This window comes from Puma concolor, chromosome D1 (assembly GCF_028749965.1).
Source record: "Puma concolor isolate L17-30 chromosome D1, mPumCon1.1.hap2, whole genome shotgun sequence".
NCBI lineage: Eukaryota > Metazoa > Chordata > Mammalia > Carnivora > Felidae > Puma > Puma concolor.
This window is the reverse complement of record NC_141676.1, coordinates 30,914,184-30,941,988: the sequence shown is the minus strand read 5'-3', so window position 1 is coordinate 30,941,988 and position 27,805 is coordinate 30,914,184. Positions and strand designations below refer to the sequence as shown.

At 41.1% G+C, this 27,805-nt stretch overlaps 1 protein-coding gene across 3 annotated transcripts in view; it reads right to left on the bottom strand.

Moving 5' to 3' along the window:
- Positions 1 to 27,805, bottom strand: part of MPPED2 (metallophosphoesterase domain containing 2) — a 174,662-nt gene that overhangs the window by 86,308 nt on the left and 60,549 nt on the right. For all 3 annotated transcript variants that reach the window (XR_015240939.1, XM_086677766.1, XM_086677767.1), the window contains exon 4: positions 1,991 to 2,216. Coding sequence is in view for 2 of the 3 variants with exons in the window: in XM_086677766.1 (XP_086533892.1) it covers positions 1,991 to 2,216 (226 nt within the window). In the remaining variant the exon portion in view is untranslated. The remainder of the gene's footprint in view (positions 1 to 1,990; positions 2,217 to 27,805) is intronic.

The window sequence follows — 27,805 nt, the reverse complement described above, 5'->3', positions numbered from 1 at the left end:
GCATCTGTTCAGATAATGGAGTTAGTTTGTTTGTTATCATCATTCCAAGGAACTATCAATCTGGAGATCTCTGAAAGTCCGGCTTGTTCGGGAACGGCCTTCCACGTTCTATGCCTTCGAAAATTTTTCAAAAATTATCTTCAGGTGCTAAAAAACTGACCTTAACTCCATGTAGTGCTTCTCTGTCAATCAAAGGTCATTCCTCAACTACTGCATAGTCATTAGGACGTGAGCTATGAGGCTGGAAAAGCTCCCTCTCCTGCCCTTTGCTCAGAAATGCTAATATGGACACCCTATGTTACCTGAGACCAGTTTTCAGATTACCGTAGTTTGATAGGACCAATTTCTACGGTTTGTTCTCCTGCCCTTTACCACCTTCTCACGTATAACAAACATTAACTGATATACACTAATACAGCTGGATATAACCACTGCAGTGGCCACACCACCACCACCACCTCAGTCATACCATGCACCCCACAGTCAGACTCAAAATTAGGAAGCCACCACTAACTATCTGTGTGATCCCTGCGCGGTTACTCAACCTTTCTGTGCCTGAGTTTTTTTCCCCTGCCAAATGAGAATCACAACAGCGTCCATTTCTTAAAGGCATTTAGAAGAAAAGGATATAAAAGACAAAAAAGGACTTAGAACAATACCTGGCATGTAGCAAGGACTCAAGTAAGAGTTCAAAATCATTGCCAGGTGGATTTTAAAATAAAATATAGTTCCTGTGTTCACTCAACAGCCCTTCTGGATACCACCTAGTAAAGCTAGGGAAAAAAAAATTGTCAACTATTGAGAATATATCTCAACTTTCTATTCTACAGAGAACGAACCAAACGGGCAAGTGAGATGGCCAAAGGGAAGTCACGCTGTTTGTCCTCTTAGCCGCAAATCCTAGGGCAGGGCTGGGATACTTCTCCAAGTTGGGTGGGTAAAGGTTAGTTTTTCTGCTCTATATACATACGGAGCTCTCAAAAAGTAGATATATAAATAAATAAAAATCCAAGACTCCCCTGATGTTGATCTTCTAGTCTAACACTCCCATTTTCAAGATGAAGAAACTGGTTTGGAGGCTAAGTGACTTGTTCAAGTTCACATAAATACTCAGTGGGAGAACCAAGGCCAGAAAATGATAATCATTATCCTTGGCAAATGACCAGGCATTCTTCCATATCCATTACAAACGCCACCTAATTTAATCCTCATAACCCTCTAAAGTAGGTACTATATCCACTGTCTTGAGATGCAGAAATGGAGGCTCATCCTCCGTGAATTAACTTCTTCAAAACCACACAACTGACAAATGACAGAGACAAGATCAAAATGCCTCCTGTCTGGCCCCAAAGAATATGCACCTGTTTCAACCTGTCTAGAGCTCAGTGCTGAGCATTCTAGCGCTGAGCTCTCAACCTACAACTTTCAAACTGTCTGCACGTCAGTCTCATCTGGGAAGCTTTAAAAATACAAATTGCTGGGCTCTACCTCAGGAAAGAGAATCAGAGTCTCTGGGGGTATGGCTTCAAAATCCGTATTTCTTCCGAGTTGGTCAGGTGGTTCTGATGTGTAGCAAGATTTTAGAAACCCTAATCTAAGCAAGATATTTTATGAATGCGTCCAGTAAGAAATGAGAGGGAAATGAGTTACCTAAGGCTGATGGAATGTTCAGAGTAGATGCATCTGCATGAAGAGTAACACAGTGACCTTCCCCCAAATCTTCCTGTGTCCCACAGACACACACGCAGCCTCAGTCCCATAAACATATACACACCTACCAAAGCCCCACTTCTACTGATCTTGCGTAAAGAAATCTGCATCACAAAAACAAGCGATATTCTTTCCAGCAGTGCTGGAATACGTGTCATGTTCGAACTGCAGCAATAAGGTTTCTTTCCGCTCTTATCCTTTGCATTGAAAGCACCTAAGTCTGCACCAGGATTTCTTAGCTAAAAAAACGAAGGGGAAGATTGTTCGAATGAGCACTTACCAAGGTGCCCCGTATATCCTGAATCCCTTCACTGTTACCTCCGAGTCTTGTAAGTAAATACTGTTTGTCAGGAGGGACTGAACGTTGTCAAAGTCCTCTGGTTTCAATTTGGACACAGAGGGGAAACGGTAGTAGTCCTGTTTAACAAGGTCTGCCATGAATTCTTTATCAAATGTCAGTTCATGATTCCCAGCAATCACTATTTTATATTCATATGGCAGGTTTCCTGAAATAAGAAAAAAGAGTACCAATTAGCACGTTCATTTCCCATCACGAAGTACAACAGCCGAGACTGGGTGATTAGCAGACAGTACACCCAAGTGAAATAGCTCACACATTCCTTTATATTTCCATGGGAACCAAAATTTATGACTACGCCTTTATGCTGGCAAAAAATGACAATAAACAGGAGACAGGAAGCTGCTAAGAAGCTTAAAAGCTACTAAGAAGACATTCAGCTTTCTTGTTCCATTTCCCTCTTCTCTGTGCTACAGATTCACTAATGTGATGAACGTATACTGTGACAAATCCGTACTTAATAATTATCCAGAGAAAAACACTTTAATCACAATCCTTAACAAAGGTCTGGACTTGGTTGGTCCTCAAAAAATAAGCCAACCAACTGTTCTTAACAGCTCAGATAACCGCTTGATTTGCAGGACATCCTTCAAAAGTATATTTATAGTATATCATACAAAAGACATGACATAGGCAAGCATTCCACAATTTACATAAATGAAAGGAACTATGTAGTACAATTTCATATTGTCAGTTAAAGTTTACCTTTTGGCTTGTGAATAAAAAGAACATTAATAATGGCCCCCTGATTAGAAGGCTAACTTTCCTCCCATTGGGATGGGAGAAGAAACTGTAAAGCTTAACCCCCTTTTAATATTTATGGTATGGAAATGTGAGTTCTCGGTGTGTGCTTTTTATGCAAAAGTTTCCCGATCAAAATGAGATAATTCTGGGAAGAAGAATGAAAGCTATAAAGGAAAACCCAAACACCAGACTTCTGCATAGATTTATAATGTTTGAATAAAGTATAGATCATACATATTAATAACTCACCGTGATGCTGTAAGAACCAAAATCCAAAGGGAGATAGTGCCGGGCAGCTGTCCCCATCCTGAAATTAATGCCCTTTCTCTTCTTTGTCATTACCCATCCCTCAAGCCTCACTGCAGAGCTGCTGCTCATTTTATTTCATTTCATTTTATTTTAGGGGAGAAAAGGGTGGGGCAATGGTGCCTATAATTCCAGCTTCCTGAGACTCCTGGGTCCAATGCAAAATTAATGTTTCCTGCTATTCCAGGAAGAATGAAAGTTACCACTAGCAGGAAATTGGATACACTTGTTGTAAGAATTGGTCCTTACCAGCAAGCCAGAGTCAATGATTTAATTAATGAAGCTTAGTGGGGAAGAAAATTATATTTTGGGGGCGGAGGCAAGTTTTGCCATAGGTACATGGACTTCAGCAACGCAAACTGCAGCGACCACGCCATGAAGTCCGCAATCTCAGCAGCGCGCTGCAAACATATTTGCCAACATTGAAACGATTTTTAAGATCACCAGAATATGCTTTGTAATGCTGTTTTCTTTAGCTTTCGATGTTTAGGTTTCTATCAGTAATGAAACTGCATACATAGCACATGGTCTAATGGGGAAGCTTAACAGAGAGATGAAAGCAGTCAGAAAATAACACCGCAGAAAGCTGAAACCGCAAACATCGCGGCCAAGCGTCAATGGATATGCTTGACTACTAGCGCACGGTGCTACGTGACATGCCTTTGGCCTCAGTTATGCACAAGGCTGTGCTGAAGAGCTCACAGAAAATAGGAAGCCTCTCGCAGGTGTATGTTTTTGCGCGTTTATAATGTGCACTAGCATGAGGCAATAAGGAGCTGTGACGTATGTTGCAAGCTACTTGGACAGAATGACGATATCCTGCGCAATTCCCTGCACTTAAAATACAGTTGAAAGATGTATCAACAGGCCGTAAATCTCCAACACTGCTCACACTGGAAATCTGTGAGATGCCCCATGACTCCCATGGCTCTGTGACCCCCTTTGGCCTGATACTGCACCCCCAGAATCACCTGTGCTCCGAAAGCCGGAATGGGCTGAAACATTCTCCTGGACAGTAATGGGTATCAAGGCAGGTCATACCTGCACGAATCTTTGAGCAACTCTATTTGTACAAGTCACGCTACAGCTGCCCAGTTCCCCTTTAATCTTTCATGATGATGGACTCACTGTAAACCTTTCTTTATGCACCACTGCCCTTGCACGAGGGCCTGGCTTCTTGCTTTTTCCAGTTTAAAGTTTTGGTTTGGGAATGGCATGAATGAGACTGAGAAGGCAAAAGAAGTCCATTTCCCCCTTCCAACCATTTATTTTAAGAACATAAAACCGCTGCCAAGTAAATCTTCCTCAGGAAGACAGTCCTCTTCGGTGTCTTTTACATCAAATTTTGGAGACTCAGCATAAAGAAGTAGCTATCAGAATGAACAGCCACAGAAACAGTGATGATATTTACACACTGCCAACAAACTCATCTCTTTCTGAGAATTCAATAGTAGTTTCCAACTTCCATCCTCTGTTACCTATGTTATGAGATATACACCTGATATAGGCCTGATATTTGTCTGACATATACCTGATATATGCCTGATATCTATCTATCTCTATCTCTATAGGTATATCTCTATAGATAGGTATAGATATAGATATAGAGATAGAGATAGAGATAGAGATAGAGATAGAGATAGAGATAGAGACAGATAGCTGAACAGACCTTTCATCTATAATCTTCCGACCTTTATGTTTTATATGAAAAGTGTAACCAGGACAGCTGACAAATCTCCTGTTACTTGATGGTATTTGGGTTTTTTTTTTTCCCAAGGCTATATTAATATGGAAGGCTCTGCAGTCAAGCTCCAAACTTCTTGGTATTCAAATAGCATCATTGAAAAATTGTCAGACAAAGAGGTGCCTGCCTTTATCCATTTTATTCAGATCAGGCCATTGAAGTTGACCTGCCTGAATAAAAAAAACCAAGGCCATATACAGTTATTCTAACATGGAGAAATTCTTGCTTTGAATGACCTAACGAACCCTAAGCATTCATCTTTCCCAAGACATAGTATATGTTCTACTAGTGATATACGCGATTATTTTAAGTGGAATGGGGATGAACTTTTGACAAAATGTCAAGTAGGTTTTAAAAATGCATTCTGGAAAAATATAATGTAACAGTACAAGTAATGATACATGGCTTCATTTTTCGTTTCTACTTTTCATCTCTATTTTTATTTTTCTATTTTTACATATAAAATAAGAGGTGACCTAAAGAAAACTAAGCTAATCATAATACAGATAATTCAAAAATATGGCAGAATGACGTCTATAGCAAGTAAATGAATACAAGAAAGCAAGAAAACAAAAATAAGCAGCCCTCGACACACAAATACAGACACACACACACACACAGACATACAATCCTAAACCATGCTTCTTCTTTGAGATGCTTCTTCATCTCCCATCTAAACTTTTGGAAAGACGATTCTGGCTTGCAGCTGGTAGACCAAATACAGCCCACAGATGTATTACACTGGGCCCTCAATGCTTTTGTGTGTGTGTGTTTTTCTAACTGAACGTTTATTTCTTTTTTTAAATGTTTATTTATCTAGAGAGAAAGAGAGACAGAAAGCATGCGAGTGTGCACGAACAGGGGAGGGGCAGACAGAGAGGGAGAGAGAGAATCTCAAGCAGGCTCTGCACTATCAGCACAGAGCCTGATGTGGGGCTCGATCCCACAAACCATGAGATCGTGACCTGAGCCAAAGTTGGGAGTTGGATACTCAACAAACTGAGCCACCCAGGCACCCCTGAACTAACATTTAGAAGTCAAGATGTATCATGCAAAAAATTCTGATTTTCTAGCTACTTTTGGAAAATCAAAAGACCAGGAAATATGGACCTCCAGTTGGCCACGGACCTTCCCACTCCCTATGAATTCTCACACCTGGCCCACTTACCATGTTTGTGTTGCCTGATGGTCTCCTCTGTTATTAGAACCAGCAATTTAGAGATGTATGGTTACTCAGAATTTACCAAATGCAATCTGGCTTCTGTTTCTATTCTCTTCCCAAAGCTTCCCCAGAATGTCAATAAAAACTTACTAATAGCCAAAGCCAAGATATTTTCTCACTTCTCATCTCCACGGATCACACCACACTGCAGTGACATCCCTGTCCCTCAAAGTCTCTATTCTCTTGATAACAGCTGCTGCAGTCCCTGGTTCTCCTTCTCTTTCTTCGGTATCTCCTCTCTCCCTTCTCTTCTTCCTCAGCTCCCTTTGTCTCCCATCTTGTTTTCATGGGACTCAGTAGACTCTCCCTCTTCACCGTTACTTCTATGTATATTATTTAGTATTTCCTTACTGTATGTCTCACATTTCTATTCTCTGTAGACCAGTTTCTCAAGTATTACAGTTTAAACGGTGGAGGCAGCATGAGGTTAAGAGCAGGGACTCTGCTGAAGGCTTCACCACACATTGGCTGCATGGCCTTGGACAGAGTCCTTATGTTCTCTCAAGTGTGTTAGCAAAATGAGGATGATAACTGTGCCCACTTCAAACCCTGTGTTTAAGATAAAGTGAGATAAACTTTCTAAAACATATGCATGGTATGAAATAAGCAATCAGTGCATGTTAATTATTTTTCTTACTCCATTTTTATTTTTTAGTTTTGCTTTTTGCATGTGATTTGTCTACCCCTCGACTGTGAAGTCCTTGATGGCATGGAACATGGCTTGGGGCTCCTTATTTGACCCAAAGTATCTGGTTCAATACCTTCCAAATGGAAACACATAGTATTTGCTGAATAAGTGGAAGAATGAATGAACTTCTGTATGATTTGCCAGGAGCTTCCTTAGGTGAATTACAGGAACTGAGCTTATCATCTTGGGATATGACAAAGTTTAAACCACTGTCACACTGTCCTCCAGAGACACATGGTTACACAGAATTTACTCAGTTTAAGCCTCCTGAAGTGTCCTATTCTCTGCCCCCAAATTCAGTCTAGCCAAAAAATCTCCAACAAACCATTTTTAAACTGGACTTTCCTCACATCTAAATGGGGGAAATGATAATATCACCCCCAAGGTTTGGTGCACATTAAACAAGATGCTGCATGTAAAGAACTGGCACAGTTTCTAACACGTCATGATTCAATAGATACAAGCTGTGATACAGTAATTATTACAATGATTACCGTTCCCAGTTGCCATCCAAGAAAATATTAGTTTATCCACAAATCGGATCACTCCCCGGTCACAAGGGCACAATGTCACTATTGCCAAGGAAAAGCATCTGAGATGGAAAGAGAACTTTGCTTTTCCAAAGGCAGAAGTTGGCATGGTCTAAGGTGTCCTTTAAGTTAACAAAAGTTATTATTAGAGTCATGAAGGCATCTGGATCTAGAGGGGATGGCAAGTGGACCTATGAGGCCTTCAACCTGCATGCAGGGCAAACCCAGCTGCTTCTGTCAAGATGATGCTCACCCGGCAAAGTGTGTCCCTTGAACACACTGCTTCTCTCCTTCTGTATGATTTCTAATATTTACTGGTTCCCAAAAACTCTGCCAGGATCAGTCTTGCATTCCCAAGCGAATAGTATAACCAGTGATTGGGAACATCTCTCAAGAGTGACTGTTCATCTGGAATATCCCTAGTATCTTCATAGAATCAGCTGGGGGTACTCTTCTAGGAGTACAAAGAGGGGAACAGAATGACTAGAAAACTTTAGGATCTTCAGCTATGCGCATGTCTGATAATCCACAACAACTTTAAAGCAGACACACAGCGAACCGTGCCAAAGTCAGCCTCCCTTCCTTACCAAACCTTGGACATTTAATGTGTGACTTAAAGTGGCTCCCATGAATCCCAACACATGGACCCAGCAGGATCTTCAGAGCCAGCCTGACCTGGTGATTTGAGAGCTGCGTTTCCGTGAGCCTCCCTGCAGCTGGAGCAGGGTGATGAGGAGAGAGATCAGGGCACAAGGGAGAGACCTGCTCCCGCGCTCACCACAGCGGCCATGCTTGCCCTCACTTTACAGTCTGGGGAAAGATTTCCTGTGAAGGGCTATCCCTGCTTTAAAAATAGTAAAGAGAAAGCCACTGGTTTATCCAATTCCATTTTACCGATGAAGAAATGGAGTGCCAGAGAGGTGCTGCCGCCTGCTAAGCAAAACCACAGGCCAAGATGGAGGCACCAGTGGGACAAGAATAGCGCTTCTGCTTCCCGTGCTACTTTTCTTCCAGGTGATCCCACATTTTTAAGTCTTAGGAAGTTTGGCTCAAGACCTACCCCTTACGTGAGTCCTCCTCATATCATTCCTCCACATAGGGCGATCCTTTTCTCTAGCTCTACGCAGGTATGGCCCTTTCTGTTTGTATCATGAAATAAAACTGGCTGGGTCATGGATTTCTCCTCCAGGGGTCATGAAGCAGTTTCAGCTTCACACTGCAACAACACACATCCTGGCTCAATTAAGGCATTCCCCACATGCTACTGCAGCTGTGGGTATAATTTCTTACCCACCAGCTCCCAGAAGAATTTGGGAGCCTACCCAAGGAAGGGAAGGTCATGGCCTTGGGAAGGAGAAGGGAACCAACTTTACGCAGGGTCATAGAATTTAAAAACGTGTTGGCTCTATTCTGAGAACTGAGATAAGACTTTGACAGAATACAAGTCCAAGGTAATAAATCCAAACACCTACCGAGGCTGGAGAGGTAAAACAGAAATGTGACTTAGACTAAGTAGAAGTAAGGAGAGTGGTGAGGACCAGCACACGTGTGTATCACCATTTAAAAATAAACATATAGCAGCACTGCTCTGGCTAAACAAGACTCCTTGCTAGCTTGCCCCTCCCACCGCCACCAATAAAAGTTAATGTCCCTCAAAATTAAGTATCATACAACTGTGACCTAGTTTTCTGCCACAAATCACTATAAAATGTATTCCACTAAAAAACTTAAGTTCCAGTCAAATCAAAATCCAAAGTCAATTCCAGAATAGTCACTTCTCTTGGGAATCTAACTGCCACCTGCTAGAAGATGGCCTCCCACCCCACGTTCTTCACTCCTTATGAAAGGCAAGTATGGAAAATAGGGGTAACCAAAATGGTTTTGGCTAATGCCAAAAAGCGCCTTCCCTATGTCCCATTTTTTTTTTTAATTTTTTTTTTCAACATTTATTTATTTTTGGGACAGAGAGAGACAGAGCATGAACGGGGGAGGGGCAGAGAGAGAGGGAGACACAGAATTGGAAACAGGCTCCAGGCTCTGAGCCATCAGCCCAGAGCCCGACGCGGGGCTTGAACTCACGGACCGCGAGATCGTGACCTGGCTGAAGTCGGACGCTTAACCGACTGCGCCACCCAGGCGCCCCCTATGTCCCATTTTTTTATCAGGGATCTGATGAGCAAGGCTGATGGACTGCTATCTCCTATTTATTTCTGCTAAAACCGATGAAAACAAAAACCCAGAGTATGGCAGTAGTTCTTTGTGAAGGAGAGCAACCCAAAGCAAACGTGGCTTGCAAGGTTTTGTGGGTAAAAGAAAACCTACTTATGTAACAAATATGTATTTGACAAATTTCAATACCTCCAATCTCTATGCCCACTCCCCTCCAAACCCCTAAAAGATAGACTTTGAAAATATATAAAGAAACCAAAAATGTGTGTGGCATAAGGCTCATATGAAATAAAGTTTTCTACGCAGCAAGAAGAAAACACACAGATGACAAGACAGGAAGAGAATGTGCTATAGCTTCTAGATACCCAGGAAAATCAAACTCACAAGGCACAGCCTTCGGGCCAACTTTCCCTCACCGGTGTGCTAGGAAAAAAAACTAATTTACTGAAATTAAAAAGGAATAAAACAGATATACAGTCAGACCTATTATCGTGGGACTGTTTCTAAACAAAAGAGATATATTACGACTCAATCACATTTCTGAAACCCTCAGCCTGCATGGGGCAGTGTCAGGGGCCTGTTTTAAGACACTGTTCCCTAATGCCAGTGTTATAAAAGGACCTTGTTATACCAAGCAGGCTATACCAAGGTAGATAAAAGGCAGCAATTTTTTCTGTTTAAAATTATTATTGTATTTTTAATATCATGACTCCAGCAGAGAGGGAAAATGTTCAAACTCCTGAAGTCTCTCCATTCCACTGAGGACTAAGAGGAACTTGGGCTTGAAAACTGTTCAAGCAGAAAATTCTGCAGGAAGATGAAAGAAAAAAAATACCAGTGGCCACAGGATGGAAGAACTGAGGCTCCGGGATGGACTAAGGAGATATGTCAGCTACATTCCTTCCTTGGATTACTAGGGGCTGATAGCTGGGCAGGGCTGAGTTGAGCCTGGAGGCAGGGAGAGGCCTCTGTCAGTTATAAGTGGGCAGAGCCCACCTTTGCCCACTGTTCCCTGAGCATCTAGAAAAATGCTTGGCATGAGTTGGTGCCCACTGCCTACTTGATAAATGAATGAATGGACCTCCGGCAATCCCTCTCGGCTCACGGTTTGCACTCACTTGCCTCGGCTGCGAAGCCACCAGAAACATTCAATCAGGGCAAAGCTCCGTCTCTGACCTCAGTCTGTCCCCCGTCAGGCTCCATTAATTTTCACAAGTCCTGACAGCTCTAACGTTAATACTCACACTTGCTGATGGAGCCACACAGCAGGTTCAGACTGCTACCTTCTCCTCTGAAACTCATGCATTAGGGTTTCTTCCATGCTTGCAATGGGAAACCAAGTCTAAGAAATATTAAACACAGAAAACTATATTACAATAATGTCAGAGCTGAGCCGGAAACCCAGGAGAATGTGAGGATTGCCGAGTGAAAGCCCAGTAGCTCACGGCAGGAATCAGGGATAGCATAAGAGGCCACAACTGAAACGCTCCCTCCTCTTCTTCAGCCTCCTCCATGAAAAGAATCCCAAGGCACTGGAAGATGCTGTAAGCCTTAATCCACACAAAGGAGACAAAAACCCATCCCCCACCCAGGAAAGCAGACCCCTTCTGGACCTCAGTAGTCACCAGTATGTGGCACTGATGGCAGGTAACATCACTGGGAAGTATAAACCACGAGGGAGCAGACAGTTAGCTCCCATAAATACTAAATACCCATAAATACTAAAGACACCAGCTTAGAGATTTCACCGTTGCTCAGCAGTCCCTCGGTGTTGCATGCATTTCCAGTCTCAACCACAACCTTAATCTAACATAACTTTCCATGATTTAAACACACACACAGGCACATACACACATTCACATTCACATTCACACATTTTAAAAGGCAGTCACAAAGGAGTAAAAACAAATGGCAATATCCACATTGTTTCCCAACTGAGTATCACTAAGTTTTCACCCAGACCAATATGGCACATTCTACATATGAAGACGTGACGGTAACTGGTCTGCTGAACTGCAGTTCCGGTTATACTCCAGTGTTACCATCTGGCTGGGGCCACAGGTAGTTTCTTCACAGTATTTCATCCAATCTCTCCCTTACAAATGGAGGCTTGGCTTGTTGAGAAAGATTTATACCCCATACAACAAATTCCATCTGAACAGCAAAGACTATCTCCTTAATTACCCTTCAATCTACTTCTTCAAGCTTCAGAAAACTAGATTCAAATCCGGGTTCCAGTGAACAGTCACAAAAAGAACCGGTGAAGACACTGTCAAGGCTCATCTGAACCAGCTGTGTGCATGTTTCTATCATTCAAACATACTGGAAAGTAGGGATATACGGCATGATGGGAAGGTCATGGGCTGTGGAGTCAGACAGATATGGGACCAAGTTTTTGGTTCTGTCACTTATCATCTGTGAAACTCAAACTCAAAACATGCTCTTTAAACTTCATATTACTCATCGGAAAAAATGAGGATAATGGTACAACCTGCATTACAGAATGGAAAATGCAGACTGAGTGTGATCACTAAAGGACCTAATTCTAACTGGACACACAAAGGTAATTATTATTTATTATCATCATTTTTACCCTGTCTTCCATTGTGCATTGTAACCTCATTCAGGATAAGGGGCCCATCCCCTACTTCTTACCACCTTAAAACAATATTCCATAAATATTTTTAATAAACTAGGAGCACTGACTGACAAAAACCTATGGTGAGCTGAGGAATATATTGTTTTGTTCCCCATAAAGTCTTTAAAAAGCAAATTATAAAGCAAGTGGCAATTATTCTACTGAATAATTAGAAAAACAAATGCAAATCCTGTGTTTATATTTTTGGCCATTAAATATGGTGAAAATCAAATTAAAGAAAAATAACACAGGCAAAAAGACCATATTCTTTAAAAGAAAGAACACTTTTAGAGAATTTTAGATCCCTTCTCCACATTAACCCTTCAAATAGTAATAAAAAATCATTTTGTAATAAATACTGTTTTTTTGCCTGCTGAAATAACATTTGGGCAGATGAATGTAGGATTTCAGTGTGTAGTGATTCCAAGGGGCCGGTCCACAGAAGCCAGAGCAGAGGGTTGACAGTGGAAATAAAATCTCTGCCTTAACAGCGCCACTGGGGCTGGATGAAAATGGTCTTCTAGAACTTGATTAAAACTAAATTGAAAAAGAACATATTTGGCTAATATTACATTAGACTAAAATATAGAAATGAACCCTAATACTCTCAAAATCTAATAAGAAAAAGCCATCTCAATTTCCAAACTTTCAAAAGCATCTTCTTTAAATGCATCACAGATCAATTTACATGGTACTTTTGCCAATAAGCAAAACCAAATCACAGGTTCCAATTGGCTTATATTGGAAAGTATGAGAGCAAATGCTAGAAAATGCAATTACCGCAAACAAACTCCATTTTCTCCCCTCTGAAGGGAATTTCAGAGAATATTTTATTGCCATCAAATAATATTTCTGAAGGCATCAATACACAATTCTATTTTCTTTTCAGAGTCCCTACTCACTGTATAATCTAATCCACTCTACAGAATATCTTGAAATTTAGAGAAGAGCCCACGAAAGGGGATATTACCTTGCACACACATCCTATGTCAATTTTAATAATTTACATTCTGGACAGGACGCTGCACAAAGCAAAATTTAGGATCCAATAAAATTGACTTTTCCCATTTTATAATTCAAAATTTTAATGAAGCATTTTAAGGATACAATTTTAAAAGAAATCTCTTAGGGAGGGTTATTTTGATCAATAGCAACAGCAATGAGGTGGAGAGAGTGGAGACTACATTCATTTCCTCTTCCGTTTTTGCTTCTCCCTCCACCCTTTAACTGGCAAAATTTTCTATTAATAAGAATACCAGACAATCAGGAGCTACAAAGACTTCCTGTGAGCTATGAAATTACGAAGTCTCCTAGTGGTAAAGTTCAGTTTCAATGAAACACCAGTTCCAAAAATCTTTGATCTCTTTCCTTGGGAATAGCATCGTGGCCTAATACCACAAGCCTCCCCTCTGGAATAAAGTAGTACAGAGTAGTATAATTCCTTAGGAAGAAAGCATTTTTGGAAAGTCTATTATGGCCTTAGGGTTCAAGGTTCCAGGAAGTGGAGTTGGAGGTCTATTTCACTTTCACATGTATGTTCCTTTCTCATATGTTATGGTCTGAATGTTTGTGTCCCCCCAAATTCATATGTTGAAATCCTAATCCACAGTGGGATGGTATTTGGAGATGGGGCCTTTGGGAGGTGATTAGGTCATGAGGGAGGGGCCCCCGCATGCCCTTGTAAATGATACCCTCCAGAAATCTCCAGCCCTTTCCACCATGTGAAGACACAGAGGGCAGACACCATCTTTTAACCAGGTAGAGGGCTCTCATCAGAACTCTACTGTGCTGGTGCCTTGACCTTGGGCTTTTCAGCCTTCCCAACTGTGAGACATATATTTCTGTTGTGTATAAGCCACCCAGTCTGTGGTATTTTGTTACAGCACCCCAAATGAAGTAAGACATTGTAGTTTTCCAGTTTCCAGAGATCTAGTCCCCAACCTCTTAAATCTACAGTTAAAGACAAATTTTCACTGGTCTTCCTAAATCCATGTTTTCTCATAAACAGTGTGCTTAAAGCATACAGTGTTCTTTGCAGCTTTCCCTAAACAATACAATTAAATATGTTAAGGAATCCAGGTAATCTTGGCACAACTGGAGAGCATACTCATTTGTTGAACACTGTTCCCAGCAAGACAATAAAATGAAAAGAAAAAAAAAAAAAAAGAGCAGAGGTGGTCAAATGTTCTGAACATTTGAAGTCAAGTGAGCACATACGGTTTTAGCCTTAAATTGTTCGTTAAAATACACGTCCATTTTTCTCCCCATATCATACATGCCCATGCCCTCTGACAAGGTGTGGATTTCCCCTACCTTTAGGTTTGCTTCTTTTATGAGCTGAGTTGTATCCCCTCAAAATCCGTATGTCGAATCCCTCATTCTCAGTACCTCAAGTATGTGAATGTATTTGAAGGTAGGGCCTTTAAGGAGGTGAATAAGTTAAAATGAGGTCCTAAGGATGGGTCCTAATCTGATTCAACTGGCATGATTGTAAGAAGAAAACAGTGGTGCCTGGGTGGCTCAGTTGGTTAAGCGACCGGCTCAGGTCACGATCTCGAAGTTTGTGAGTTCAAGCCCTGCGTTAGGCTCTGTGCTGAAGCTCTGGAGCCTACTTCAGACTCTGTGTCTCCCCCTCTCCCTCTACCCCTCCCCTGCTCACGTTCTGTGTCTCCCTGTCTCTCAATAATAAATAAATGTTACAGAAAAAAAATTAAAAAAAAAAAAAAAAAAGAAAACAATATGGACCAAGAATGTGCATGCACATGAAAAGCCACAGCAAGAAGGTAGCCATCTGCAAGCCAAGGAGGGTCCAAACTTACTGACAGCTTGATCTTGGACTTCTAGCTTCCAGAACTGAAAGAAAATAAAATCTGCTGTTTAAGGCACCCTGTCTGTGGTGTTTTGTTATGGCACCTCTAGGAAACTAAAGTATCTTCCTGTAAGGCAGACTTTGCTTAATCCATTCTACATACTCAAGCTGAGGTGATCTTATCAGAATACAAATCTGATCGTATCTATTCCTTCCATACACTTACACACTCACCCACTTTAAAATCCTCCCAGAATCCCTATAATTGTCTATAGACCAAGGGCCAAATGCCCTGTTGTGGTATGTGCAGTTCTTCATGATTTGGCCGTTTCAGCCACTTCTCCACTCATACCCTGGGCTCGGAGTTTGCCAAGCACTTGTAGTTCATAGAATGAGACTATGTCTACAAGGCTCTCTCTCTCTCCCACTTGCCTGTGGACCTCAGGAGGGTCAGATTATATTTTATTCATCTTTACACTCTCAGTAGACCTCAACAATTATTTGTCAAATAAATGAATGAAGAAATAATTTTATCCTGGCTAAGAATCATGTGGATACGAGTAGCTAATACCTCAATTTTGGATTCCAGATGGCCTTAAACTGTAACAAATCCTGTCTCCTTTATCCTAGGCTAATACCAGTTGTACACATCACAAAGTATACTATTCATTTACAATTGAGAAAGTAAATCCAATTTTAGAAATGTGCTTTAAGGAAACTTTTTTTGTTGTTGGGTATGGCAAAGAGACTGGCCCACACATAGGACTCAATTTTGTTCAACGAGTGAAGAAATAAATGGATGAATAAATGAAAGAATAAATTACACACATCATACAAATGATGTGTTTCAATTTCAAAACAAAAGGGAATTACTATTGTTGCATGGTTACCATTACTCATTTAAAGATTTTTCCAACCTTTGTTCTCAGGATTGGGTAGCTCAGAGGAGATAATCAACAGTGGAGTTAATGGAATAGCCATTCGTTATTTGAGGAAGGTGCCTGTATTTCTTCTTCACTGTATCCCTTCATCTGAAAGTTCTTACCCATAGGCCTCTCAGGCAAATCACTGCTGTTTTGACAGCTGGCTTTCCCGAGGCCACTCTTTACAAATGAGCTTACTGCCTAGGCCAAACAGGACATGTGTGTGCATCTTCTCAGGACCCCAAGTCACTGGGTCAGATGAAAGAATCCATGCTAACATACTTCAGGGCCAGCTTTTTCCCTTTGCTTCCTACATAAAAATCAAGAGGCAGCAGGGTGCTCCCGACCTCTTCTCTAATTCCAGGCTCACTGAAATTCTAACCTAGGAAAGTCCTCAGAGATCAGAACCAGTCCTTCTATGGAATAGGAAACTAAGACCCAGCAAGGCTAAATGACTCCTCCAAGGTCACCCAATGAGTTAACTGCAAGATGGACCCCCCAATCTTGCAGATCTACCTTCTCCTTTTCTACCATATCATATAATTACAGAGTTGGGGAGAGTTTAAATGATTTGCTTTACGGATCAGGAAATTTAGGTTCAGAGAAACTGAGAGGCTCCTAAAATCAACCTGCCGCTACCTGTAAGTACCATCCAATAGCCCTCTGGGCATATGGCCACTAATTTCTTCATATCTCATAGACACGCAGGACTACTCAAAGTTCACTGTCAGAATAATCTTTATTTTAAGGCCATTTTCTTCCTTAGGACCCATGGAAAACATCTGTTCAGCAACCTTAACTGTGGGTTTAAATCAGAAAATAACTTAAGACAATAAAAATGATCTCTCTGGACTCAGCCACTGTCCTTCCAAACTTTTCTTCTGTTTCTAACACTATCAGTGAGGCACCTTTGATGAAACCCAAGTGGTAAAGATCTTCCATGAGGCTAACATCCAATTTCTACATATTTTTTTTTTCCATCAGAAGCTAAGGGCTTGTGTTTGCTTACTCTCAGCCAATATTGCACCCCTTTTTATATCAAATACCAAGGTGGCTTCTCAAAGTTCTGAGTAAAAAAAATTTCCCAGACTGTTATCTTCATATAATACACAGGCTCATCTCAACCATGGTATTCATTTCTGTATGTCTCTGAAATACTAACATTTTCCACTAGGATTATTCTCCTCAGAGTGGGAAATAAGGCCAGTATCACTGATAGTTAAGTGCTGAAAAGTAGAGGTGAAACTTTTTTGAAAAAAAGACTATTTTCATTAATTAAAAAAAAAAATGAATTTCTTTGAAGTGTTTTAGCCAGGAACTGGAGATTAGACACACTAGCAGGAAAAGGAGACCTCTTTGCAAGTTCTAACATAATTCACCACAACCGAGAATACGAACCATTTCTATTCAAACCCATCCAAAGCTTGTACAGTTGATTCCTTAGTAGGAAGGTCTGGCCAGATTTCAGTTCTTTAGGTTAAACTGTTCTTACTTTTTAACTCTGTCATGTGGCATTTCACTTTCAACTCCACAGTCTCAGATTCACCCACTTTGTAGTTTCCTTTCCCTTTTAGCTCATTTAAAAGCTCATTTCAAAGTTCTTGCAAAGTCAGGTCATAACCTAATTTCCTAATCCAGCAGCCTTGAGGAAAAGAAATCCTATTAGATCCCATTAAATCTCATTAAATCCCTGACCCTCTCAAAAGTCAGGATGAGATTTGAGAATGCCCATGGAATGATCACAGTCTTTCCACAACAGTCACTATTCCCTGGGACTGCTGGGTGTGACAGTCAAGTATGCTTGATATGGGCTGGGAATATAATGATGCACAAAACAGAAAAGGGTCTCTGCCCCTGTGGAGCTTATGCTCAGCTGGGAGCAACAGTTAATACAGTTAATAAATTAACAATAGTTAATAAATCTATTGACTTAGATTACGATAAATGATAGGAAAAGAATTAGCAAGTGCCATGAAAGAGAGTAACACAGGATATCTACCAAAATATGGCAATCAAGGGATTGCCCTTGACTGAGAGGGATCAGTCAACATTTTCGGTCTGCCCATCAATTACCAGTTACGATACATAAGAAACAGACTTCCCTAATCATGTGTAACATAATGTAAGGAGCCATGAAGCACGTATGTGTGTACACGCACACACATACACACAAACACACACACACACACACGAGATATTTAGAACACTCTTATCAAACACGCAGTTCCTTTAAAATTTCAATTTTCATGAGAACACTCAAATACCGCCATCTTCTATTATTGATTAGCTGAAAATTAACTAAAGTATATTTTTTTCAAAACCTACTCGTGATTGAAAAGCTTTCTAAAATGTGTTCAATCAACTTCTTCGAGATCATGATCTGAGCTGAAGTCAGATGCGTAACCGACTGAGTCACCCAGGTGCCCCATTCAACTTCTTGCCTACAGTAAGACAAGCATAGTAAGGGTCGAATGTTGAAGCAACTGTGTGGGAAGTAAAAAACGTACAAGATTGGAATGAATGTGTGTATATTCACTGCTCACGTATTCATCCCCCTCCTACTCACCCCAGCCCCCGGGGAAGCCATGTGCTCATGAAAAGTGGGCCTGTTCTTAGACCCAGGTGAACGGATCCTGATGAATTGGTGATTTTTTTCCCTTGCCAGCGACTGGTTTAAAGAGGTGCATGTCACCCAATCCTTGTCTGTGAGCCATGAGGGGCAGTCTGCTGAAGGCTTCTGGGAAATGGTCACTACCTACACCAAGAAGGAATGGCCCCTTTTCCCACTAAACTTCATGTTATGCCTTCATGCTGTGCTTGGCACTTCACTAGTCACTCTCCAACCTTAGTGGCAAGGCTGATAACATATGAGGACAGGAGAAAGGGATGTTGAAAGAACCCAGGCCCCTGAATGACCAGATCCAATGCTTTACTCCCAGCCTGCTTGTTATCTGAGATAATAAGTCCTTTGCTGTTCAAGCTATTCTGTTTCTTGCAGCCCAAAGCCTCCTGATTTAACTCACTATGTTTATACTTCCACATGCCTAATTAATAGTGTTTCTCCCAAACACTACTATTTGTATACCTTCTACTCCTCCTTACAAGAGCCTGGTAAGAGATCCTGATTTGTGATTTGCTGCCTTTGGCACAGATACTCAGGGTTCCTGTAAACAAATCCTATGATGATGATAATTATGAGGCTTAGAACCAGCACATATAACACCCATTCTTTGTTGGGCACCGTCCTAAATAACTATACATATATTTACCTACTTAATTCTGCAAGAACTGTATGAAGTAGGAACTATTATCCCCTTTTACAGATGAAGTAACTGAAATACACAGGTCATAGTGGACAAGAATAGCCTATTGTTACGGGTGATGAGAGCTTTCAGAAAAGCATCCCTGAACTTGACAACGGATACTGTCATAAGTAAGAACGGTGGCTGTGAACTGGCAGTAAAGCCTCAGAAGAGCTCATTAAAACCCCAATTATTTAGATCCACCAGGAGAAAATCTGATTTCAGAAGACTAAGCTAGATTTCAAGAATCTCAATTTTTTTTTAATGTTTTTTTTTTTTTTACTGAGAGGCGACAGAGAGAGTGCACAAACAGGGGAGGGGCAGAGAAAAGGTGAAAGGGAGAATCCCAAGCAGGTTCTGTGCTCTCTGTGCAGAGCCCAATGTGGGGCTCAATCTGACAAACCATGACATCATGACCTGATCATGACCTGATCAAGAATTAGATGCTTAACCGAGTGAGTCACGTGAGCACCCCTCAAGAAACTCAATTTTTAACTATCTGCCTGGAACATTGTGATAAGCAGTCATTTTGAGAAGACATGAACTTGAACTTGGGAAACTGCATGGCTCAAGATCTGGAGGACATACCAGAGGATAAACTGAGTTGATCTATTAACTCCTTTTCAAATAGATATGCAAAAAGCTTCATAAGTTAACTCCCGTAGGAATGGTGAGATAACCTTAATTCTGTATGGATTAGAATCATAAGCCAAGGTTAATTTGCTTCCTAAATCCTACAGGACACAACAGTTGCATGTGTTTTCCTGTCTTCCTGACTGCCTGCTTCCTATACTGACTCCCAACTTTCCCCACAAATATGCCAAGAACCTCCACAACAGACGTAGAACAGTCTACAATGTGAAGGAAACTTAAAAATCCCACCAAGCCAAGGTGAGAGTCATTTCAGGAACTTTCTAATGGAGATACTTGAAAGTGTGGATTGGTTATCAAGAGTTAAAATAAATCAGGCATACGTTGCACTATGGCAATTTTCTGTCTACCACGGAGATCATGAACATGACCAAAGAGCAATGGCACTAAACCATGAATCTCCTCACCCTACAACATGGCAGACATTACTCATCAATCATAACATCTTTCCCACTGAGTCTTGAAGGGGCATGAAGACCCTTCCTAACAAAGTGCTTCAGGGCTGGAAGTCCCTAAGAACATGAATAAAAATTAAGATATCTCACTGATAGATCAAAAAAAAAAAGTGAAAATATGCATTCATTTCTCAGACATTCATCTGGCGCATCCAAATCTCGCTATTATTATTTCTGCAGCTCCTCGTTTCTTGTTCCTAAAGAGCACTTGGATAAATGTTTGCTGAATTCATTTAATTTTTTTCTACTACTTTGGCCAAAGGATTTAACATTTCCCTAACAGGAATATTAAACTCAGCAGAGCCCATGAAACACTGGAACCAAAGCAGTTAATTAGCAAGTCACCAAGACTGGAGCAAGAAGCAGGAGGCAGAGCTTAGAAAGCTGCCCATTTTTCTTGTAATAAAGAAAATAAAGACAGTAATTCTAAGAACATTTATTAACCCCCCAGTATGGGTAATTGCCATCAGATGTGGGTCTGTCAGTCTTGCATTAACATAAGCTACTGCATCTTGGTTTTCAATGGCACAGTAATGCCCATGATACTGCAGATAAGTGCTAACGCTGGAGTTTTGAGACCCAAGCCCTGTGTCCAGCAAATGCTTTTAAAAGAATTTCACTCTCAATGGTTGCTTGCCCAGAGAAATTCATTTTATGTTTAAAAAAAAAAAAAAGTAAGAAAGAAAACAAGGAGGCATTCAATTGAGCAAGCATTTTCTTAACTCATTTTAAGATAATCTCTTGCGTTCACCAACAATTTCTCCAATGGGTGGAACCACAGAAAGAGACTTTGTATGGTTTGGCTGCATGTTTCATTCTATATTGGTGTATGACCTAAAATAATGGAATGGTGATAAAACAAAAAAAGAAAGGCTTTATAATAGTCAGGACACGCCAACCAATTTTAAATTGAATTACACAGCCTGCTAATCTTTATGATGGGATAAAATTTCTTTCAACATTATGCATTATACTAAAATTTGCAGCACTTCCCCCTCCCCACTTCTCGAGCTGAGGGCCCCCCACGCACACCTCCCCAGTGATAAAGCTTCTTTTCAACCCCAAAAGCATTGTTCCTGCTGACTGGGAAGGCAGGGCCCAGCTTGTGCAAGATTTCATTTTTATAGCTATTGTTAGTTGGTGTGCATCTATATTTCACACCAGGGTATATACAAATGGTATTATGAACACTGGGCATCTTTTCCTAATGCCCACAAGCACACATTTTTTAAAAAGGATAGATTCGAACATATACATATATGGTGAAAGAAATTTTTAAAACCAGTAATATCAAGGAGCTTTGTTAAATTTTAGAAAAGGATGTGCAGAACACCATACACGCTGCATATGTGATAAAGAAGGCAGCCTGCAGAAACTCTGAACTATCCAAGTCCAGAAGTGGGAGTCACCCCACTGAAGTATGAGCCTGTCTGTCTGGGCTGTGTTCTTGCTCATTTGGCATGTTTCTCTCTCTTTAGGTGATGGAGCAGGGTACTAATGTGAGGGGAAAGAGCTTGTTCCAAAAGTTCAACCCGGCTCACCCTGATGAAGAGAATTAAGACAGGGCAGCAAGAACTGTCTGGATTAAGTTTCCTGATCCTTCTCCTCCTGTACAGGGAAAGGGAGTTTCCAAATTTACCTTAGTAAAACCATGTATATTCCCAATACCTTAGACTATGGAATCTTAGTCTTGGAAGACTTTGACTTACTAAAATAAAAATGAAAGACACACCCATGAACACAGAGTTGTGAAAGATTCCTGTTCCCTATCAGTGGGCTACATCTGCAACTTTTTATTTTTCAGTATCTGCAAGGCACGCAGAAACCATAGGTAAGAAAAACAACTTTGATCTAGGAAGTACTAAAAGAGTATATGACGAATTATAAGGTACAGAGCAACTACCAGAAACTACTAATAGTGTCTGTTTTAGATATTTCTAGGAATAATAGGCAGTCTTTTAACTGACACTTGGCAGTCCTTCGGAGACACATGGTGACTGCTGCCCACGGTGCACTGACTAATGGCAGCCACGGTTATCCCTGGTGACACCTATGCACCTCTGTTCACATGTGTGGCATCCCAGAGTCAGCTGCATTTCCCCCAAACTAGTTTCTGTCAGCTGTACATTTTACTATAATTATGTAATATAATTATGTGTTACTTAAAATGATGAAATAGGAACACTAAAAAACGGCATAAATTTGCCGCTGTTCAAGGAGTAAATGACAGCACTTTAAAAAGTGAGGGAAGGGGCGCCTGGATGGTTCAGTCAGTTGTCCGACTTTGGCTCAGGTCATGATCTCACAGTTCGTGGGTTCGAGCCCCACCCCCATCTCGGGCTCTGTGCTGACAGCTCAGAGCCTGGAGCCTGCTTCAGATTCTGTGTCTCCCTCTCTCTCTCTGTCTCTTTCTCTCTCTCAAAAATAAATATTAAAAAAAAGTGAGGGGAAAAGAACCATAAAAATCTAGAAGTATTCGGTACTCAGATTGTTTTGCAAGGATCTTTACGTCTTTCCTTGCCAATAAGTAAACTAAAACGGAAAATGCAATAAATATGATGAATGTTAGATAAAGATAATAAGTTATACTTGTGATTTGCCCAAGAGAGACAGTGTTGACCTCTAATCACTATGTTCACATCCAAAGGAAAGGCTTCAGTGTGACTGCAGAAGACTGGCCCCAACATGTGCATCCGTATGCTTTAAGTTAAAATAAAAATATTTGGCTACATGTTTATCATTGTCACAGGTTCCTACTTTAGCTGACTTTTTGACTAACTGTACTTTCCAGTCCCTTGCACGCTGGGTTAGGAGGCTTTCACTGGAGTCAGGGCTGCACAAGGACACAGACGTGAAGGTAGCCATCCCTGACCCTCACAAGGCCTTCTCAAAGAACAAAACATCCAGAAGCAAAAGCTGTATCAGCATTACAAACATGTATTTTTGGTTTCTACCTATTTTTATAGGAAAATCACAACTTTCCTCCCCTCCAGAGTGCTAAATATGCAAATTTAAAGATACATTTGTCACTTCATATACCAGTCATTTTCAGGCTCTGTGGTTACATTACTTTCTGAATCCAGGCTTTCTGTGAAGAAAGGATTCATAAAATGAAAAATATGAAAATATGCAATGAGAAAATGAAAATACCAGTTTTCTTTCCCTAAATTAAGAAACTCATAAATGACAGCTTCTTACACAGTACTAACTACGTGCAGTGCTCATCCTTCACCACCACCACCACCACCACCATCATCACCATCACCACCACAATTACCACCATCATCATGATCACCACCACCACCATCATCACAATCACTACCACCACCACCACCAGCATCATCACCATCACCATCACCACCACCACCATCACCACCATCATCACAATCACTACCACCACCACCACCACCAGCATCATCACCATCACCACCATCAACACCACCACCACCATTATCACCACCATCAGCACCACCACCACCACCACCAGCATCATCACCATCACCACCATCAACACCACCACCACCACTACCATTACCACCACCACCACTACAACCACCTCCCTCCCACCACCATCACCATCACCACCACAATTACCACCATCATCATGATCACCACCACCACCATCATCACAATCACTACCACCACCACCACCACCACCAGCATCATCACCATCACCACCACCACCACTACCATTACCACCACCACCACTACAACCACCTCCCTCCCACCACCACCACCATCACCACCATCATCACGACCACCACCACCATCATCACCACCACCACCACCATCATCATCACTATCACCATCACCACCACCATCACCAAGACTACCGCCCTCTGCTCCTGTTCCAGGAGCAATTCCAGATTCAGGTGATAAACACACAGGGCTTTGATACACTGTGGGCAATGAATCGTGATTGGCTGTGTAGTATGAAATTATTTAGTCAGTAGGTTAAGCATTAGACAACCTTGTCAACATTGTACAGAGAAATGAAAGCTCACAGGCTGTCTGGCTTACAGTCAGATATCTGTCCTCACAGGAGAGTTTAGTCTTCTCAAAAGAGAAAGAAAATTTACCTCCCAACCTTATATTCAAACCAGGGAGAAAAATTCAAAGTAGAGGGTAATTCATATAAGTGGCAGGGAGAAAGGAGAGAACACTGTTTAATTGTGCAACTTTACCCCATAAGAGGATAAAAAATGTGTTATTTCCTTCCTGCTCCTGAAATTTCAATAGAATGTAAGGAACAAGTCAGGAAAAAAGTTTATTTCAGTTTCATAATGCACACAAACTTGTTGTAATAACATCTAAATCTGGTAGATCAATAATGCATGTGATAGTTAGCTGCTTAATTATTCATTTTGGATATACCAAATAGGGCTTTAAAACAAACTCCAGATGTGGATAGAGCTAGGAAATACAGGCAGTGTAATAAAAAATAAAAGTCATTTTTTCCCCAATGTAATTCTTTTATGGAGCATTGTAAAAATCACCTCTAATTTTCAAAATTAGAAAGAGACACTTTGATTAAGAACTTTATATATAAGGGTGCCTGGGTGGCTCACTCAGTTAAGCATCCAACTTCAGCTCAGGTCATGATCTCATGGTTGGTGGGTTCAAGCCCCGCATCAGGCTCTGTGCTGACAGCTCAGAGCCTGGAGCCTGCTTTGGATTCTGTGTCTCCCTCTCTCTCTCTCTGCCACTCCCCCACTCACACTCTATGTCTATCTCTCAAAAATAAACATTAACAAAAGGAACTTTATATATATATATTTTTTTTGACAATTATGTGTTTTACAGACTATTACAAGTGCTAAAATCAAATGCTCTATATATCCCATTTCAAAATACATACATAAAAAGGGCATATATCACAATATAAAAACATCACAAGGTGACAAATAAAAATAAATGCTAGCATAAGAGCAGTAATCAAAGATATGTGATAAAAAAAAGATTGTTGACAAATCAAAACAGAAGACTACTTGAAAGTTGCCGTATATGGTTGCAAAAGTTGTTGACTGAACAAGAGCAGCAGCCAAAGAGATGAGTAGGAGCTGTGTGCCATTCAACAAACATGAATTCATCAGGTCCAGGGGACACCTCTTTACACTTGGTACAAAAGCACTTCACATACAAGAAGCAGCCCTAATCAGGAATAACATATTGGAAAACCTAAAACATTTCTAAATGAGAGTGCAAACTACTCCTGTTTCCTTCCCTAAGTAATAAAATAGATAAACAACAACAAGAATAAACAAAATCAAAACCAGGTGTAGAGATCTAACTGTGAGTTTCGAAATGCACCCCCGTTTTAGGCTAAACTATAAATGCCTACTAACCAACTGTCTTTGAAGGAATCCTTCAACCCACAGCTCTGGAATGTGCCTTCAAGTTTCCACAAGGACTAACTCAGTCAGGCCAGAAACACCCAGAGACTCTGAGTGTAGAAGTTTCCAGTACCAGATTATCAAGACGCTTGATCTCATACTTACATTCTGCCCAGCAGCAGTCTAGCAGCCTTCCATCAAACAACCTAGTTTTTTTTAGTTCATTGTACCTTACAACTTCTCTGAAACTTGACATTAGATTCAAAGTAAGAAGTATAAAAATGTTAACTGAAAAATGATTAATAAACTGGGGCCACCCATGGGTGTGAGAAGTGCTGTCTATACATTAATGGGCCTTCTGGTACTTCACCTTGAACTCCACTCCACTTTCTGCTCCCGAGGCTAATGGCCTGCCCTGCATGCAGGACTGGCCATACTGAATTACGTGGGCCAGGCTGCCATTATGTCCTCTTCTCTTTCATCTTCCTTGCACAACTCCAAGTGAACATGTGTAGGGTGAGCTAATGATTTGCTGCGTATCTCTGATGAGTACTATATTATTTGCATCATAATATTTTCATTTCTTCCCCCTGCACCTAATGCCACGTTGACAGCAAGGTCAGTTAAGTTACTATAAGGGATTTTTAATGAAAACAATTATAAATTTAAAATAACTGTGTTTAAAGCACTTAACAGTCACTAGGGTCAAGTGATTACAGCAGTTACAAGACCCATGGGACATGTTCACACCAAAACAAAGTGAATAAATTACCTCAGCTGGCGCATGTAATCACTAAGTGACCACAGGGGTCAGGCAGAGTGGAACCCTGAACACTTTCACGCAAAACCAATAATGAAAATTTATCAGTCAAAAGGAAGGGGGGGGCATTGGGGGAACATCAAGAATTAGTGCATGCAGTGATAGACTGGAAGCAGACCTGACTCTCCATGCCACTTGAAGGGCCAGGAAAATGACATTTGAAAACCCAGGGGACAGCTGGAAAAAAAGATTCCAGGAAACAATACACAGGCAGGCTGGGAGGGGATAGGAGAGCTAAAGTGGAAGTGATCTATGCAGTATCAGTAGGTTCAAAGCCATACCAAGTTCAAAGCCATACCAAGGGTCACTTTAGTATAAGGATGAATGTCCTGATCCAGAAACCTGTGGTTGGATCTGGAAATGCATTCGGAGACTGCAATGTAAGACGATGAGGGATGTGATGTTAATAAAATGATCATCTCTAACATTTACATGGCACCTCATATCTTCTGAGGATGTACCTATTTCCCCTTGTTGTAGAGAAGAGGTGGCTGAAGGTCAGGGAAGCAACATGTTTTGTTCATGAAAGTACAACTAGTAAGTGAAGAAAAGCAAACTTCTATCAAGGAGTCCCTATGAGCTCAAGATTCCACTGGAGTGTGCTCTCAGAAGACTCATAATCAAAAGAGGAGATGGGAAGCCCTAAAGTGATGTGTGCTCATGGTCTGAACACAGTATACAAGGGGGGGGGAAGGGGTAACTACCAAGTGGGAAGGCAGGGCAGTTTCCCAACAGAGGTAACCTTTGAGTTGGGCCTTAAAGAATGAGCAAGAACTCACAAAAGAAAGGAAGAAGACTGGCAAGCAGTGGGATCAACAGGAACAAATATTCAGTTATTTAGCAAAGATTTATTGAGTGCTTACTATGCATCCAGCACTGTCTGGGACCCCATCAGTGACAGGGAGCAAAAGAGACAGGCCCGCTGTTCTCACAGAGCTTGCTTTCATTCATTTATCTGTTCTCTCAGTGCACATGTTCTGAGAAGCTCCCATGTGTCAGGAACTATTGTAGGTATAGAGAATACAGTGGTAAACAAGACAAGTCCAGACCCTCATGGAGCTTGCCTTCAGTGGAAGAAGAATAATAATACAACACAGAAGTAGGAAAAATAAGATCTTACCTAGGAGGTGGCATTTGAACAGAGACCACCCCCCAGACCAAAGAAACTAAGTACAAAGGTTCAAGGTGGGAACACCATGGACCAGAACATGGCTGTGGTCAGAGAAGGGGGAGCAAGGGAGAAAATGACAAGACAGAAGCCCAAAGAGCTAAGGAGAGAGCAGAGAGAAGTATGGAGGGGAGTGAGGCTGGAGAGAGAGATTACACCGGTTCATGAAGAGCCTTAAATATCACAATGGACTGCATCCCATCAGTTAATGGTTAGTAAAATACATTCCACAAAA